General features: G+C 45.5%; 1 protein-coding gene across 2 annotated transcripts; it reads right to left on the bottom strand.

Annotated features, from left to right (window-relative positions):
• Positions 1-56: 56 nt before the first annotated feature.
• On the bottom strand, positions 57-13,685 carry inpp5l (inositol polyphosphate-5-phosphatase L). Of its 2 annotated transcripts, none has more exons than XM_047016036.1 (16): positions 12,959-13,685; positions 10,033-10,074; positions 9,782-9,882; positions 9,518-9,605; positions 6,704-6,767; positions 5,939-6,042; positions 5,416-5,468; positions 4,784-4,903; positions 4,549-4,633; positions 4,290-4,382; positions 3,887-3,961; positions 3,607-3,680; positions 3,318-3,429; positions 3,000-3,068; positions 2,814-2,904; positions 57-2,095 (listed from the first exon to the last, which is right to left on the bottom strand). In XM_047016036.1, exons 1-15 carry the CDS (start codon positions 13,016-13,018, stop codon positions 2,863-2,865), a joined length of 1,182 nt encoding a protein of 393 aa, XP_046871992.1. In that variant the 5' UTR covers positions 13,019-13,685; the 3' UTR covers positions 57-2,095; positions 2,814-2,862. The 2 variants fall into 2 exon arrangements, with proteins under 2 accessions (XP_046871992.1, XP_046871991.1); XM_047016035.1 differs by having other exon boundaries at positions 2,841-2,904; positions 12,959-13,538.
• Between the last annotated feature and the right edge of the window lie 445 nt (positions 13,686-14,130).

Below are 14,130 nucleotides of genomic sequence, written 5' to 3'. Positions count from 1 at the left end.
CACAGGCAAGGATTCTAAGGAATCTGGTAGAATAACTGAGACACACATCACTACTATTAGCGCAGTGACCAGCATTTATTAACCAAACTGGAAGGATTACAAGAATGTAGTGTTTGTGTTTGATCTGAAATGAAAAATGAGGTTAGTCCACTCCATCTAATGATGCCCCTGGCCCTATGCTGAACCCCCCACTGCCAGAGGACTCCTTGGAGGCCATTAGAGGTGCTTGACCACACCATGAATCAACTACCACAAGTCTATTATTGACAAGTGTACCCATGACACGTACAAATCGACTGTAAACAAATGTAAGGACATTTGAGTGGGCTCTGATATCGTCAATAACACTCACAGTGAGTCCTATTTCCGGCAACAATTACTTCACGAACTGCGTGCAAATCAGATTTATGTTTATGTATGTTCTTTTTTTCAAATGTATTTCAGTTGGTATGGGGATTGTGTACAATGAAATAATAAAATAAAAAAAACATTAACACTAATTAATTAATTTAGTTATAAAGACGACCATTGAATATTTAGAACACCATACGTATTTTGAGACTTCAAATTAGTTCATATTATGAGAATATATTTGCAAAAACAGACAATCCATACAAAACACAGTGGTTGCTACGAGACCATATGACTACAAAACATATAAAAGATATAATCAATAAAACATAATTAAAACAGAAATAACTCAGTGCTTCAAGATTTATATCTTGTTATATCGTGTCAGGTGTGTGTATTTGCATGCAGGGTTGGGTACAGTGTGTGTGTGTGTTCGTGAGTGTAGTGTAAGTGGTTCCTTTCAGCCAGATGCTGGCACTGTAGCTAGCTTTAATAGAGAGTGATAGGGTCAACGTCATCAGTGATTTGGCAATGAAATAAAGCGGGGCGATCTCAAGCTGTGGAACAAACTAGCGGACGCTGCTGTGAGGACAAAGCACAGGGGATGTGTCTGCAAACAGCGGCTAAGTTTTTAACTTCCCAACTGTTTTCTGTAAGCAAGGAAATCTGTAGACCACTAAAACAGAACGGAAGCCGCATGGAGCTGCTCGGCCAATCTTTTGTGGAAATAAAGTTAATCACTGTAACAACAGTCAATGCAAGCCATACAATGTCATAAACGGTGATTGTGAGGCAAACGGATAACTATCTAAGATAACGTGTTCATACCCTCGTATGACCTTTGTATTCTCTGGACAAGGTTCGCCAGCAGTGCACTGAAACAGCAGGATTAGTTGACTGTTTTTCAAAATTGCTTTATTAGCATGGATATTCTGATAGTAAGCCATTAAAGAAAAATAAATAGAAGAAATAAATGTTTCCGAAAATGGGGGTGAAAGCTGCTTGAATGTCAGCAGAGCACAATCAATACTTGGTGGAACAAACCCCTCGATGCTTGAGAACCATTTATCCATCTGAAGTTATGGGGTTTACCTTGCCTCGTGTCTCTACAGTTAACTGTGTGTGTGTGTGTGTACGTGTGTGTGTACACGTGTGTGTGTGTGTGTGTGTGTGTAAGCCCACGCATGTCTTCACATATCCATGAATCCACAGGAGACAGAGGTGCCACTGTATCATGTTTCCAGAAACAGCCGAGGGGCCTCAACCTTCAGAAGGACTTATCGGGCCTGTCTCACAAGACAACCTGTCCTACTTCCCTCTGATTCAAACCGGCCCGGAGTGGACGCCTCCACTCGCAGGAGCGTCCTCAGAGACCCTGGGCTCAGAGTTCTGGAGACACGTGGAGGAGTAGGAGGGAGAGGGCCGTGCGAGATTGTCCATCAAAAAAAAATCCATAATGCTGATGATCAAATCTGTGTGATGTCACCCGAGTCTTGGGAATCAATAATGTGGAGTGACAGAGGAGTGGATGGGGAAGGGGGTACTGGGATATGATAGAGGGGTGGAGGGTGGGGGGGGACGGGGTCCTGGACACACAATGCGTGCGGGTCAGGGAGAGGATGTGTCCCGTGAGCGGCTGCTCTCAGGTGGGTGTGGGGTGGCTGGGCTTCCCCTGGTCCTGGTTCTGGTTTTGAGAGTAGTGCTGGAATGGGTTCAGGGCCAACTGGAGCAGACTGGATTACATCTGGAGGATGGGAGAGAACGGTCAGTCATGTGATGGCACCACTAAGACCATATCCCAACCTTCCCATGATAAGTAACAATACAATAAGTTATAAATGGTAAAAAAAAAAAAAAAATGGAACATGGGTTGTTAGTGAGGACAGTAAGGCTGGCCCTCAAGTTATTATGCCGATGCGGAGCTTGATCAGAAGGGTAATACATGAAAACATTAGCAAAGAACAAGGTTCTTCTATGGTGTTCGGCCTTGTTCAGCTGTCTGTCTCTTTGACATGACTTCCAAAGCATGGCTTTCATCATTCTAGCTCCATGCATATCAACCAGTGGCACATCCTATGAAACAGCCATAGCAATGGCAGCGAAACAAAACCAGAGGCCGTAAAAATGCCAATAGACCCGTCTGGCTGGCAATGGATGTCTCTCCGGTCGACCGTCTGTCTGGTATCGAATGAACACGGCTGTTAACACGGGTGTAGCCGTGGCGACAGTGGAGAGGATCCGATACGCATACATCAGGAGCAGTGCGGTTGGTTCAGCTGCATTATGCACAAAGGAGCCAGTTTGTCCCGCCAACACTTCATCTTAGTTCATATCCCCTCTCCTCCAGGACCAGGCCGCACTACAGCCCTCTGGGGAATACAGCCGTGAGCTGAGCAAGATTACAGGGGTCGCTCTGTCACCGTGACGCCCCCCCCCCTCAGCGTCTGGGGACCAGCACACACCAGTAAAACACACACAGGGACTCTCACAGTGCGTGGAGGATGGTCCTGGTCAATGGTAATTTGTCTTCAGTGTGAAGAACAGGAACACAGGCTTTGGAGAGAGACAGAGGAAAACAGCAACTGTTAGAGCAGAGGTGCACCCTGGGTAGCGCTGAAGACAAACTGAGGGCTCCATGAAGCTGTTACCTTGTGGTCTCCCATGCAGACGTTGGGTCCCAGTGTGTTGTAAACCACGCTCCTCTCTCTATCATCTCTCTGGAAGAAAACGCACCAGACATACGAGATCGGAAATCCTATGCTTTCAAATCTGTTGTGCTGTTCAGGATTCTACGTTATAAATCAATGCTCTGCTCTTTCAGAATGTTCCAAATTTAAAGGATTGTATGTTCTAAATCCATGGTCTACTCTTTCAGAATTCTATGTTCCAAATCTAGAGGATTGTCTGTTCTAAATCCATGTTCTACTTCCAAGGCCCTGGTGTGGTGGTGATGGTGCTGGACTGACCCTGTGGATGACATCCTCAGCCGTGTGGGACATGAGGATGCGGTCACACCAGGAAGGACAACGAGTGTTCATATACTGCGTGGGTTTAGCGTAGTCCTCGCTGTAAGGGTAGCTGGGAGAGAGATGTGGCATCGTAGTTAGATATTCAGGGAGGCAGGTATATTGGTAGCTGCAACACGCAGCTAGTACAGCACCATGAGTTAATTTTCACGTTGCTATTTTTTGGTACGAGATACGATGAGATTCTGAGGAGGGCCTGTTACTAGGCGACCGCCCCTGGGATGCTCACCTGGGCGGGAAAAGGATCTCCTCCTCTGTGATGACATCATGGAAGGCGGACACTTCTTTGTCATATTCCAAAAGCTGAGTTAGTAGAAAGAAATGAGTTACCGATCACACGACACTGCAGCTAGCGCTACCACCCACAAGCGAATATTCCCCACAGAGTTTTTATACAAACAGAAATGTATTAGCTGTTAACAATTATTAGAGTTCATTTTCATCAGGCAGAAGCAGGCCATCATTAGAAGCATGGGGATAAGACAGTGACTGGTGGAAGAAAGTCTCACTGCTTTGCCATTGTCCTCTCTGAAGACAGCCTGGTGCAGGTAGGCAAACAGCTTGGTCTCGATGTGCAGCAGGACCTGGAGGAGAGAGGACAGCGGGCATCAGTCAGTCTGAGGGACGGGGGTCTGGGACAGACTGGAGGACAGGAGAGGACAGACTGGAGGACAGGAGAGGACAGACCGGAGGACAGGAGAGGACAGACTGGAGGACAGGAGAGGACAGACCGGAGGACAGGAGAGGACAGACTGGAGGACAGGAGAGGACAGACTGGAGGACAGGAGAAGACAGACTGGAGGACAGGAGAGGACAGACTGGAGGACAGGAGAGGACAGACTGGAGAACAGGAGAGGACAGACTGGAGAACAGGAGAGGACAGACTGGAGGACAGGAGAGGACAGGAATCACCTGGTGGTCATTGTCCTTCTCCTCAAAGATGATCTTCTCCACCTCATCACTGCCGTCCTTCACTGTCTGGACATCTGCTGAGGTGGACAGGTTCTGTTCACACACACACACACGCACACACACACACACACACACACACACACGCACACGCACACGCACACGCACACGCACACACAGGTCAACAAAGAAGGAACTGTCAGCTGACCATTGGTAATAGACTTCCTGATCATGTGACCGCACTGTCAACACTTGACCATACTTGGACCAGACTGAGCGTGTCCAGACGGAAGTTGAAGTCTCCAAACAGGAAGAAGGGAAGGGGGGTGTAGCTGCTGTCTGATATCCTGGGAGGAAATGACAGAGAGGTGACTCAAGAGAGTCACGAGGCTGGAACATCTGTTCCTTGGTAAAAAAAAAAAATCAACAATAGTATTTCGCATCGTTTATTCACAGAGCTCGAGCTCGAGTGAAGGGGGAGAGGGTGGACATGTCACCTGTTGATGACATATCTGAGGGCCTTCTTGCGGTTGGCCGAGTAGATAGAGGGGCTGGAGTTGCAGGCAATGAGGTTGGAGGCGTCATGGAATAAATGGACGTTGACAAGGTCCAGACCTCTGCAGACCATAGGCACACACACACACACACAAACACACACACACACACACACACACACACACACACACACACAGAAACATGCACACATACACAGAATTATTTAATGAATACATACAGGTGGAGGAAAACATGAGACCCTGAAGTGACACTAACCCCTTTTGTCCGTGACCGTGTAAAGTAAGTGTGTGTCTGTCTACCAGAAAGCCTTATCAGCGACTTGTGGTAACGCTAATCCACAAACAAACACATTTGTCTCCTGCTCTCCCTCCATTCACCGCTTTCTCAACCTGCCACTGGAGAACAATTAATGTGCATGCAACTGACGAGCAGTGTTGACACACTCACCCGCGAACTCCCTCCTTTTGTCTCACACACAGTGGTAGTGACACAGGAAAGCAAACAGTTACCATTGTGCGCCCAAAAAACTGAGTGTGTTTGCTGATTGCAGACTTGAGCAACCAATCTTCCTATCTACTGAGTAGCTGCTGGCTGAGTGTGACCGTTAACCTACTGGTTGTGTATGATCCAACGAGTCCTCAGGTAGCCCTTCCTGGACCACTTGAACTGCAAGAGACAACACACGACACCAGGTTACGAGCGGAGCATGTCCACCTTAAACAACACACGACACCAGGGTCACCGTGGTTACGAGCGGAGCATGTCCGCCTTAGACAACACAGCAGTGTGGCTATGGCACAGTGTGGGCGCTCAATGCTCATTGATTCATCTCTTGTCCTCAGTGTGATTGATCTCGTCTCCTGGTCAGACAGGGGGTCTGACCGCCCCCCCCCCCCCCCCCCCTCCTGCCCAACAGGGGGACTGACTCCTCTCCCCCCCCCTGCCCAACTCAGTCCCAGTAGACTCATCTGTGCCAACCCCCTCCCTCCCTCTCTCCTTCCCTCTCTCCTTCCCTCTCTCCTTCCTTCCCCCTCTCTCCCTCCCTCCCTCCCTCTTTCCCTCCCTCCCTCCCCCTCTCTCTCTCTCCCCCTCCCCCTCCCTCTCCCTCCTACACACACAGTCACAGAAATACTCACATCCGGCCAGAAATTCTTTGGAAATTTTTCTTTCTCCACCGTGGTTACTCCGTCCAGGGAACCAACATACTTGTTCTGTCCCGACACTGCTTTAAAGTCCTTAGCTAGAGATGAGGGGGGGGGGGGGGGGTGAAAAGGGGGGGAGGGGGGGAGTTGTAGGGTAACAGAGTGACAAAACATGCAAACAACAATCAATAAAGTTGTGTAAACCTCATCAGGGTAGCATACGTGATCAGAGGATCCATAATCTGGCCATTAGGCCCTGTTTGGCGTGGACCAATCAGATGGGCTGACACAGAACGTGGCAGGAAGGAATGTTTATAGTTCTTCCATAAGCTCTTTCTGAAGAGCTTTGTCACGCCTAACGTGACTGGACTATGCAACAGGGGGAAAAATCACACATTTGCTTTACATTCAGATTCTTTGCAAATGCCTGTACCAAAAGAGGTGGCCATCATTCAACAGCGTTCGGGAGAATATTTGACAAGTCTTGCCAAGATATGAAACATTGTTTGATTGTAATCTTGACTTTAACTTCCCTTCCAATCATACAAGCAAGATAATAACGACCCAATAGAATAAACATAAAGGAGCATTATCGTAGCTAGAGTTTGGTCATGTTTGGATACGATGTACAAACGACCATGTGCAGGGCATAAATGGGCATAATTTGTCACTAGCCGATAACATAGTGACATCAAATCTTTTGTCATTCATGGTCAACAGTGATGTCATAGAAATATGGGATGTCATGCTCTCTCTTACCGTTAAAATCATACTGGTAGATGTTTTTCAACGACTTATGGATAAAGTACATGCTTCCCAGGGCCTGGGCAGAGAGAGAGAATTTTTTTTACAAATAAAGACTTATTTTTACATGAGACTAAACTTAGATTTAGTTGTTCATTGAGTGAGTTCAATAAGTACCTGTGAATGCAATGCCAGGCATATTCGCAGTTCACACACGCTCGTGTGATGTAAAAAAAACTAACAGAGGCACACACACACACACATCAGCACCCAATCAAGCCTGACGTAGCGCTGACAATTTTTAATGTACTAACTGCCTGCTCCAGTGATCTGATTAATCATGCCCCCCTGAGATCAATAAAGACAGAAAATTAAAACAATTTAAAAGGTATTAGGCAGGGGGGGGGGGGCGCTGTCTGCTCCCACCCTGCCTGTGACTCCAGGACGAAGACGGATCAACGCGCCCCCCCGGGGGCCCCGGGGCGTGACGGCCAGTGCCCCCCCCCCCCCCCCCCCCCCCCCTCAGACCCCGGCATGAGAGATCTCTCCCTGAAGAGAACATTCGTCTCACCCGCCAAGCGCCACCGTTCTTTAATAGGCCCGAGCTGTCCTTGTGACCAGCCCCAGTGGCCAGCGATTAGGGACCAACTTGTCTAAACTGTGGAGGGGTTAGGGTGGGGGTTGTTATGGCAGATTCATACGGAAAGGTTATCTGGGACCTGTTATTGAGGTAATGGAGTTATACTGCTGTAACTGGAATAGGTGATCTGGACAAAGTTTATGTTAAAAAGAGGGTGGGCAAGCCAGGCACTTCCAGGGGGGTGTAACCTAAAGTTGTTTTGTGATACACACACACACAAACACACCTACACGCGTGCACACACACAGACAGAGAAACGTTCTCCTCGGCATACTCTGCCAAGCACCTATCTTCATCAATCACGTTTGTGCAGTGTTTAATAAAAAAATATTGACTTACAAGTGATTTTTTTTATCAAAAAACCATTTGTACTGGGGAATGCATGCGAGCTTGCCCACCACCAGCCCTCCCCAACTCCCCTTTTCTCACAGCACTTCTCCACACACTGAGCCCCCCTGCCTCCCAGAACCCACCCCCACCTTCACACCCACTCCTGGCCAGAGAGATGATGATCCACAGCCAAGAGGAAACAAATGGAAAATCAATCCAGGTGGCACGGGCGAAATGAGAATAAGGCATGAAAGGGAGGAGGGGGGGGGGGGGGGGGGCTACAGTCCACGGAAGGGGGGGGGGGGGATCAGACACCCCCAGCTCAGGAGAAACATAGCCCCAGCTGTCGGCTCCTCCTCTCCCCCCTTTATTTATTGTTTACAAATGGGGGCGGGATCAATAGTTTTAATCTAGAGTTAAATTGATTGACTTTGGCCTGTCTTCCCCCAACACCTGGCCATTGACTTTCCTCCAACCATCTCACACACCTCAGACTGGGCCGACCCACTGACCCCCCACAGTCAGGGCTCCTGGGCAGGGTCTCACCTGGGTGGGGTAGGGGTTAATAACACCAGTAACACTGTGCCGCACAACCGTGTTGTGAGTGGGGGGGGTGACTTTTTTCGAACACAGCATCTTTCCAAGTCAGAATGTTTCGTACACAAACGAGCCTTGCCCTTGCCTTGTGGGATAACTGGAGACAGAAAGAGAGAGGGGGGGGGGGGGGAGCAAAACATAAACCACGAGAGGACGTGAGGTCTGGTGGGAGGTGGGTTGACAGGGCTGGAGATTGAGACAGTGTCCATGAGGCCCGACGGTCTCCTCACTGCTTTCTAATTCTCCAGTGCACTGGAGCGCTGCTCAGAAGGAGAGGAGCGAGCCCAGAGGATGGATGAGGATGTGAAACCTGGGCCCAGCTCACAGGCAGTGTATAAACCTGCCTTTAAACACCTCGCCTCTGACTGGGCTCTCGCTGGGTTGCTCTCCAAGAACAAGGCTCATACTACATCTTTGGGATAGATGTCAGTTATATGAAGGCTGTCACTAGCCAAAGGTGCTTTCCAAAGGTTTTAACTGAGATGACCACAGTCTCTTACCACAGAGTAAGGTTAAACTTACATTACACTACATCAACAGTCGACAAGCTATGTGTCTATGATGGACTTGTTCGTGACAGACAAAAGGAGCTGTTACTCCATTGAGAAAGGAAGCTCTACGTCCCCTTCCTTGACTTCTAAATGTTTCTAAACTGTAAACAGTACCACTGTATGAGTACAACGACTATCACGTCAAACTTTGAAACCCCTGATCATTCATGTTTAAAATTGGGTTTGAATGATCCAACCGTTTTACAACATACTTAAGGAGAGCATTGCAATGATTCTAGGCTTCGCAATTCATATTTCAGTTTGAACAAGCTAGTAACAGGAAATGAACTCTCTTTATTTGTCCATGCAGCAGAGATGACCCAAAATCAATATTTAAGATGTGTTGGCTGTAACTGGACATGTGTGCTCTATTATACAATATTTGCCAACAAATCCCTCTGTTTCTCTGTCTAAAAATATATTAGGTAGCATGGATCTATTAGGAACCCCAAGCATGCTTATTAGGGGCACAGCTCCATCTTGTGGCTATACAGACAAACTACACTCAACAACACAAGTCACGTGAGACGTTTTCAAGAAACTAATTTGGGTACACTCTGACACAGACTAGTTAAGGATCACAGCAGTAATGTTAACCCCATGTGTTACATGCAATGCTGTAACATAAAGGTATATATTATCTTATCTTAACATACACCAGCGACCATATGAAGTCAATCTAGACCTTGTTAATCTCACTACAATACTCACAGTGAAACTGTCCACTGCCTTGAAGTGGTTGTCAACATAGATGCAAACTCGGTCAAAATCCCTCATCTCCTCACTGGTCTCAATGGTCCTAAAGCCAGAAAATGAAATGAGGAAAAGATTTTCAAATTGTTTATCGACAGTAAGTAAAATAATCATAGTAAGAATAGAGAACACCAAACTGTACAGAATTACAAAATCTCGTCATTGACGTCAAGCTGTATTTTTGGAGGGAAGTTTGGTCATATTTTGGTTTGGTCTCCGTACCAGAAGAAGTGTTCAGCGTGGCCCATGTTGACCATGTAGTCCTTTCCCCCCACTTCCTGGAAGTGCAACGCCACAAACCGCGGCTTGAGGTTGTGAACAGTCTGTTCCCATGGAGACAGGGTGAAGAAGTAAAAAAAAAAAAATCATGTCATACTTAACTCGTGAGGAATGATGCCGACTGCACAGTTACAGAGACATTTCGGAGGACCTGTCTGTTCTATTAGCGTGAAGACGAAAGGTCCCAAACTCACCGTGAAGAACTCTCGTAACCACTCACTCTGGATCTCGCCGACCTGTGGATAGAAGGAGAGAATATCTGAAGATCAGAAACGACCATAAATTATAACATTGTAAAATTGTGCTGTATCATTTAAAAGGGAAAAATATAAAAATAATCCACAGATGGGGAACATTTGCACCAATAAAACAAGCATATTGTGTCCATTTAAGAGCAAAGATGCTGGGGGGTCCTTGGTAAAGGGTCCCTGGCCCCAAAACATTGAAAAGCCCTGTCTTAAACACATCAACTCGTCATTAAACAATGTGCCACAAACCCAACAGTTTAAACAAATAAATACAGACAACTGTAAACTGACGTTGCAGGACTCAATATAAATATTAATTAACTTAATATAAATATTTTAAGAGTCCTCATGCTAATGTTCCAGACATCATTCTCTACAGATCGCTGGACATGTTTCATAATAGATGATGACCCGATAGTGAAGGCCATCAAACTTGTATGAGCTAAGCAAGCAAATAAACAAAACACCCCTGTCTGGTAAACCATTCTGGCCAATCCTACCCAGATTGGTTATAAAAGGAAGATTTATGTTAAACATTAACTTTACAAGTGCTCTATAAACAAGACTATGGAATTCAGTACAAATGTGTGTATACTTCAGAAGTTTTTCATATGTTTATGGAAAACAAAATGCATACAGCTAAGTTGGGTCACTAACAGAAGTCGAAGAAAATAAAGTATTTGAACATTTTTGAAGATCTGCTTGATTTGTGTCACAGTTGTCAATCATGCAGCTGATCAACCATGGTTTACAGCCATGAGCTACACAAAGTAAGGTCGTCCAAGTATTTACAAATGGTAAATGGTCCATGTTGGCAGCACACCCAACTGATTATAATCAGACAGCAAGTGGAAAAGTTGAATTTCTGGTCTCCTGGGATTTCCTGGGAAACGGCCAACGACCTAGAACAGTGTGCAGGCTTCTGCCGGGCCTACAGACAGCAGTGTGACTGGCGTACCTTTGCATAGTGTATTTGCATGGCCAAGTGACAGCAAGTCTCTCGCCCACTGACCTTAAGGGAGGGTATCTCACGCACATATACATTTAGTCATTTAGCAGACGCTCTTATCCAGTGCGACTTACAGTAAGTACAGGGACATTCCCCCGAGGCAAGTAGGGTGAAGTGCCTTGCCCAAGGACCCAATGTCATTTGGCACGGCTGGGAATCGAACCAGCAACCTTCTGATTACTAGCCCGATTCCCTAACCGCTCAGCCACCTGACTACCTCACGCACAATCCACGTGTCAGGCCCAAACGTGACACACGGCTAATAGCCTGTATCAAAGTTGCCTAAATGAAAAGCTAACACATTAGCTACTTTATCATATGGGTGTGGTATCTGTCGACAGAATTGTCCAACAGTTTCAACAGTTTTTATAATGTTACAGGAGGGAAAATGAACGGAAAAGGACCATAAGGTAATAAAATAGGACCATAAAATAACCTACTCTAAAAAGCAGAGGCAAAAACTATGACTAGGATGGTTCTGGGATGGGGGTGCTAAGTAAAGACATAAATAAAACAAGTGTTCTGAACCCAAGGCGGAGCTGGAAGATGTAGAGCCAGAGCCGTTTGTATGTTTTTAATGTAAAGCTAAATTAAAGTATTTAATGTTTAAATATCATTTGTTTCCGTTTTTTAATGTGCCCCTCTGATTAAACACTGCCCCCCCTACCCCTCCCCAGTAAAATGTGTCTACGCCTCTGGTTCGATATTAAAGTTTTTTAGCAATACCTTTTTGTGATGGGGAAAGGGTTGACTTGAGTTGTAGCCTGACAATGATTAATAATGGTAATTTACGATACGAATTAGAATTCTTACATAATTTCAAAGGCTTAAAAGATGTTTTTTAACTTAGAAGAAAATGGTGCCTGGAAAAACATTTGCAAACATTTGTTTATCTAGGCTACGTCTGGGGGGCCATGAGTATCAAACCGCCTGGGGACGATATTCATCTGTTTACATTGTCTCCCACAATGGGATCTGACATGTTTTCATCGGTGCCAGATATGGCAAACGGAAACGTGGTCCTGAGCCAAATTTCCATGAGTCTAGCTCCGTCCCCGTCACTATACGAGAAGAAGCTTGGTCGTGTTAGAGGCCTGTCAGGCATTGGGTTTTGATTCTGAAGCAAAACAGCCTACTGGAAACGTTTTACAAGATTATTACCCTATGCTTTCACTCTCCATTGTTTAAACAGTTTGTATCTGGAAAATTAACTGTCATGATAAAAAGTCGAATGAATAATAATCGGGTTGTAGGTATTTCTGCTGTAGTACACCAACCAACTTGGCAAAGGCCAACTTGCACACAGCTCTTTCGCGGGAATAGATTTAAACAATGCGCTGTCTGTCAATTTCCTGTATCTTACTACCAGCCGTGGCGCATAGGTAGGTTCTTCTTTGACGGAACTGATGTGAGAATGACGTACAAAAACTAACTTTCCTGAAGAAAGCGTGGTAGTACAAGTGTAGACACGGGCACGCACTGTGTAAGCTCACATAACGATTTGTATTTATTGATTAAATCAAAAACGTATCACGCGCGCATTTCAGCGCAGCTCTGAGAATGAAGCAACAACAAAGTTACAGGGTCTCATGCAGACTGTTGAAATAAACTCGCTTTTTACACCCAGGCCTTTATCTTCCCAACTTTTGTTATTGCAAAGTAAAAAACTATATATTTGTGAAGGTCTCCGGCCTTGGTCTTGTGGGAATGAAAAATGCAGCGATAATGCAAGCCGTTTCTAAATTGCATGAATTAGGCAACCATGTGATTTTGGATGCGTCTGAACGTTATATGTAGCCTAACTCGCAGGATGGCTATAGGGGAAATGCGAAACGGAATACAGGAGCAGAATGTATCACTTACATTGTCAAATAAGGATCCAACATTTGCGGTGACCAGTAAGACGTCAGTGTACGTTTCCATGATAACGATCAAATTCCAGAAATAGTCCAAGAAGGAACTCCTGCGCGAGCTGATCGAATGCTACGCCCTAGTTTACCGGGAAGGAAATCTATTGAACAGGCCTCGATATCTAAAAACTGAGATAATTATTGCCCAAACGTACGCATTGATCATTTTGACGATTTGTCTGCTGTTCAAATTTGTCCGCTCATGGCGGGTTGTCGTCTATCGTCTTCACGCTATTTCCTTGAGCAGGTCTAATCTCCAATGTCGACTGTGGGATCGCAGGAAAGGATTTTCATCTCTCTTCAGAGTAATTGGACTACAGGTTCTTAACGGACTTAAACCTTGGACTGTGCAGCGTCTGCTATTGCCCGTAGAGTTCTCTGTCGGAACAACATAAAGCAGTTGTCAGTGTAATGTCTTGAACTCAGAGCTCCGCCCAGTTATTGCCGTGTGGGCTACTGTAGTACAGTAGGCCTACTGCAAGTGTAACTAACCTTGTTGTCAAGTTACAGCGATTTTCAATCAACCATATATTATTCAGCATTGGAATTGTAACTTTTAATAGTTGTATTCAGATTGATGAAACAATTGCATACTGAATATTCAGACCGTTTATATAACAATGATTGTGGCATAGGCCTGTCATGTTGGAAACATCTAATCACGATTCAAATTGCGGTTTATAGATCAGAATTTAAAAAAAACTAGGCCTTTTTAGGATAGCCTACATTTATTAACAAATAGATTCTGATCCAAATAGCCTATTGTAACTCATTTACGTTTTTTCATTTTTATCATGGGACAGCCTTTTTAAATCCAATTGATTTAATTTAACAATCATTTATTTTCCATGGATGCATGCCCATCACATTGGTTAAAACCCTCAAGTTTCTGAAGCTCTGTAGAAAACATTTTTTTCAATGTGCTCCACAGGTAGGTTTACCCTTGTTTTAAAAGCTTGTATTGTTGTTCTCGGGTGTACACCAGTATGACCCTATGCAGTGCAGGTATATTTGGAGACCTACTGCACGAAACAGCACTGGGTTGTTATGTCGGCGTGTAAATGAGCCTTGAGGGGAAACCTTATTGAGGCCTTAGCCAGCCTCTCCATGGCGCTGGCAGTGAGC

This window comes from Hypomesus transpacificus, unplaced genomic scaffold (genome assembly GCF_021917145.1).
Source record: "Hypomesus transpacificus isolate Combined female unplaced genomic scaffold, fHypTra1 scaffold_31, whole genome shotgun sequence".
NCBI lineage: Eukaryota > Metazoa > Chordata > Actinopteri > Osmeriformes > Osmeridae > Hypomesus > Hypomesus transpacificus.
The sequence above is the reverse complement of the archived record's forward strand: the minus strand, read 5'-3'. Positions and strand labels throughout refer to the sequence as shown.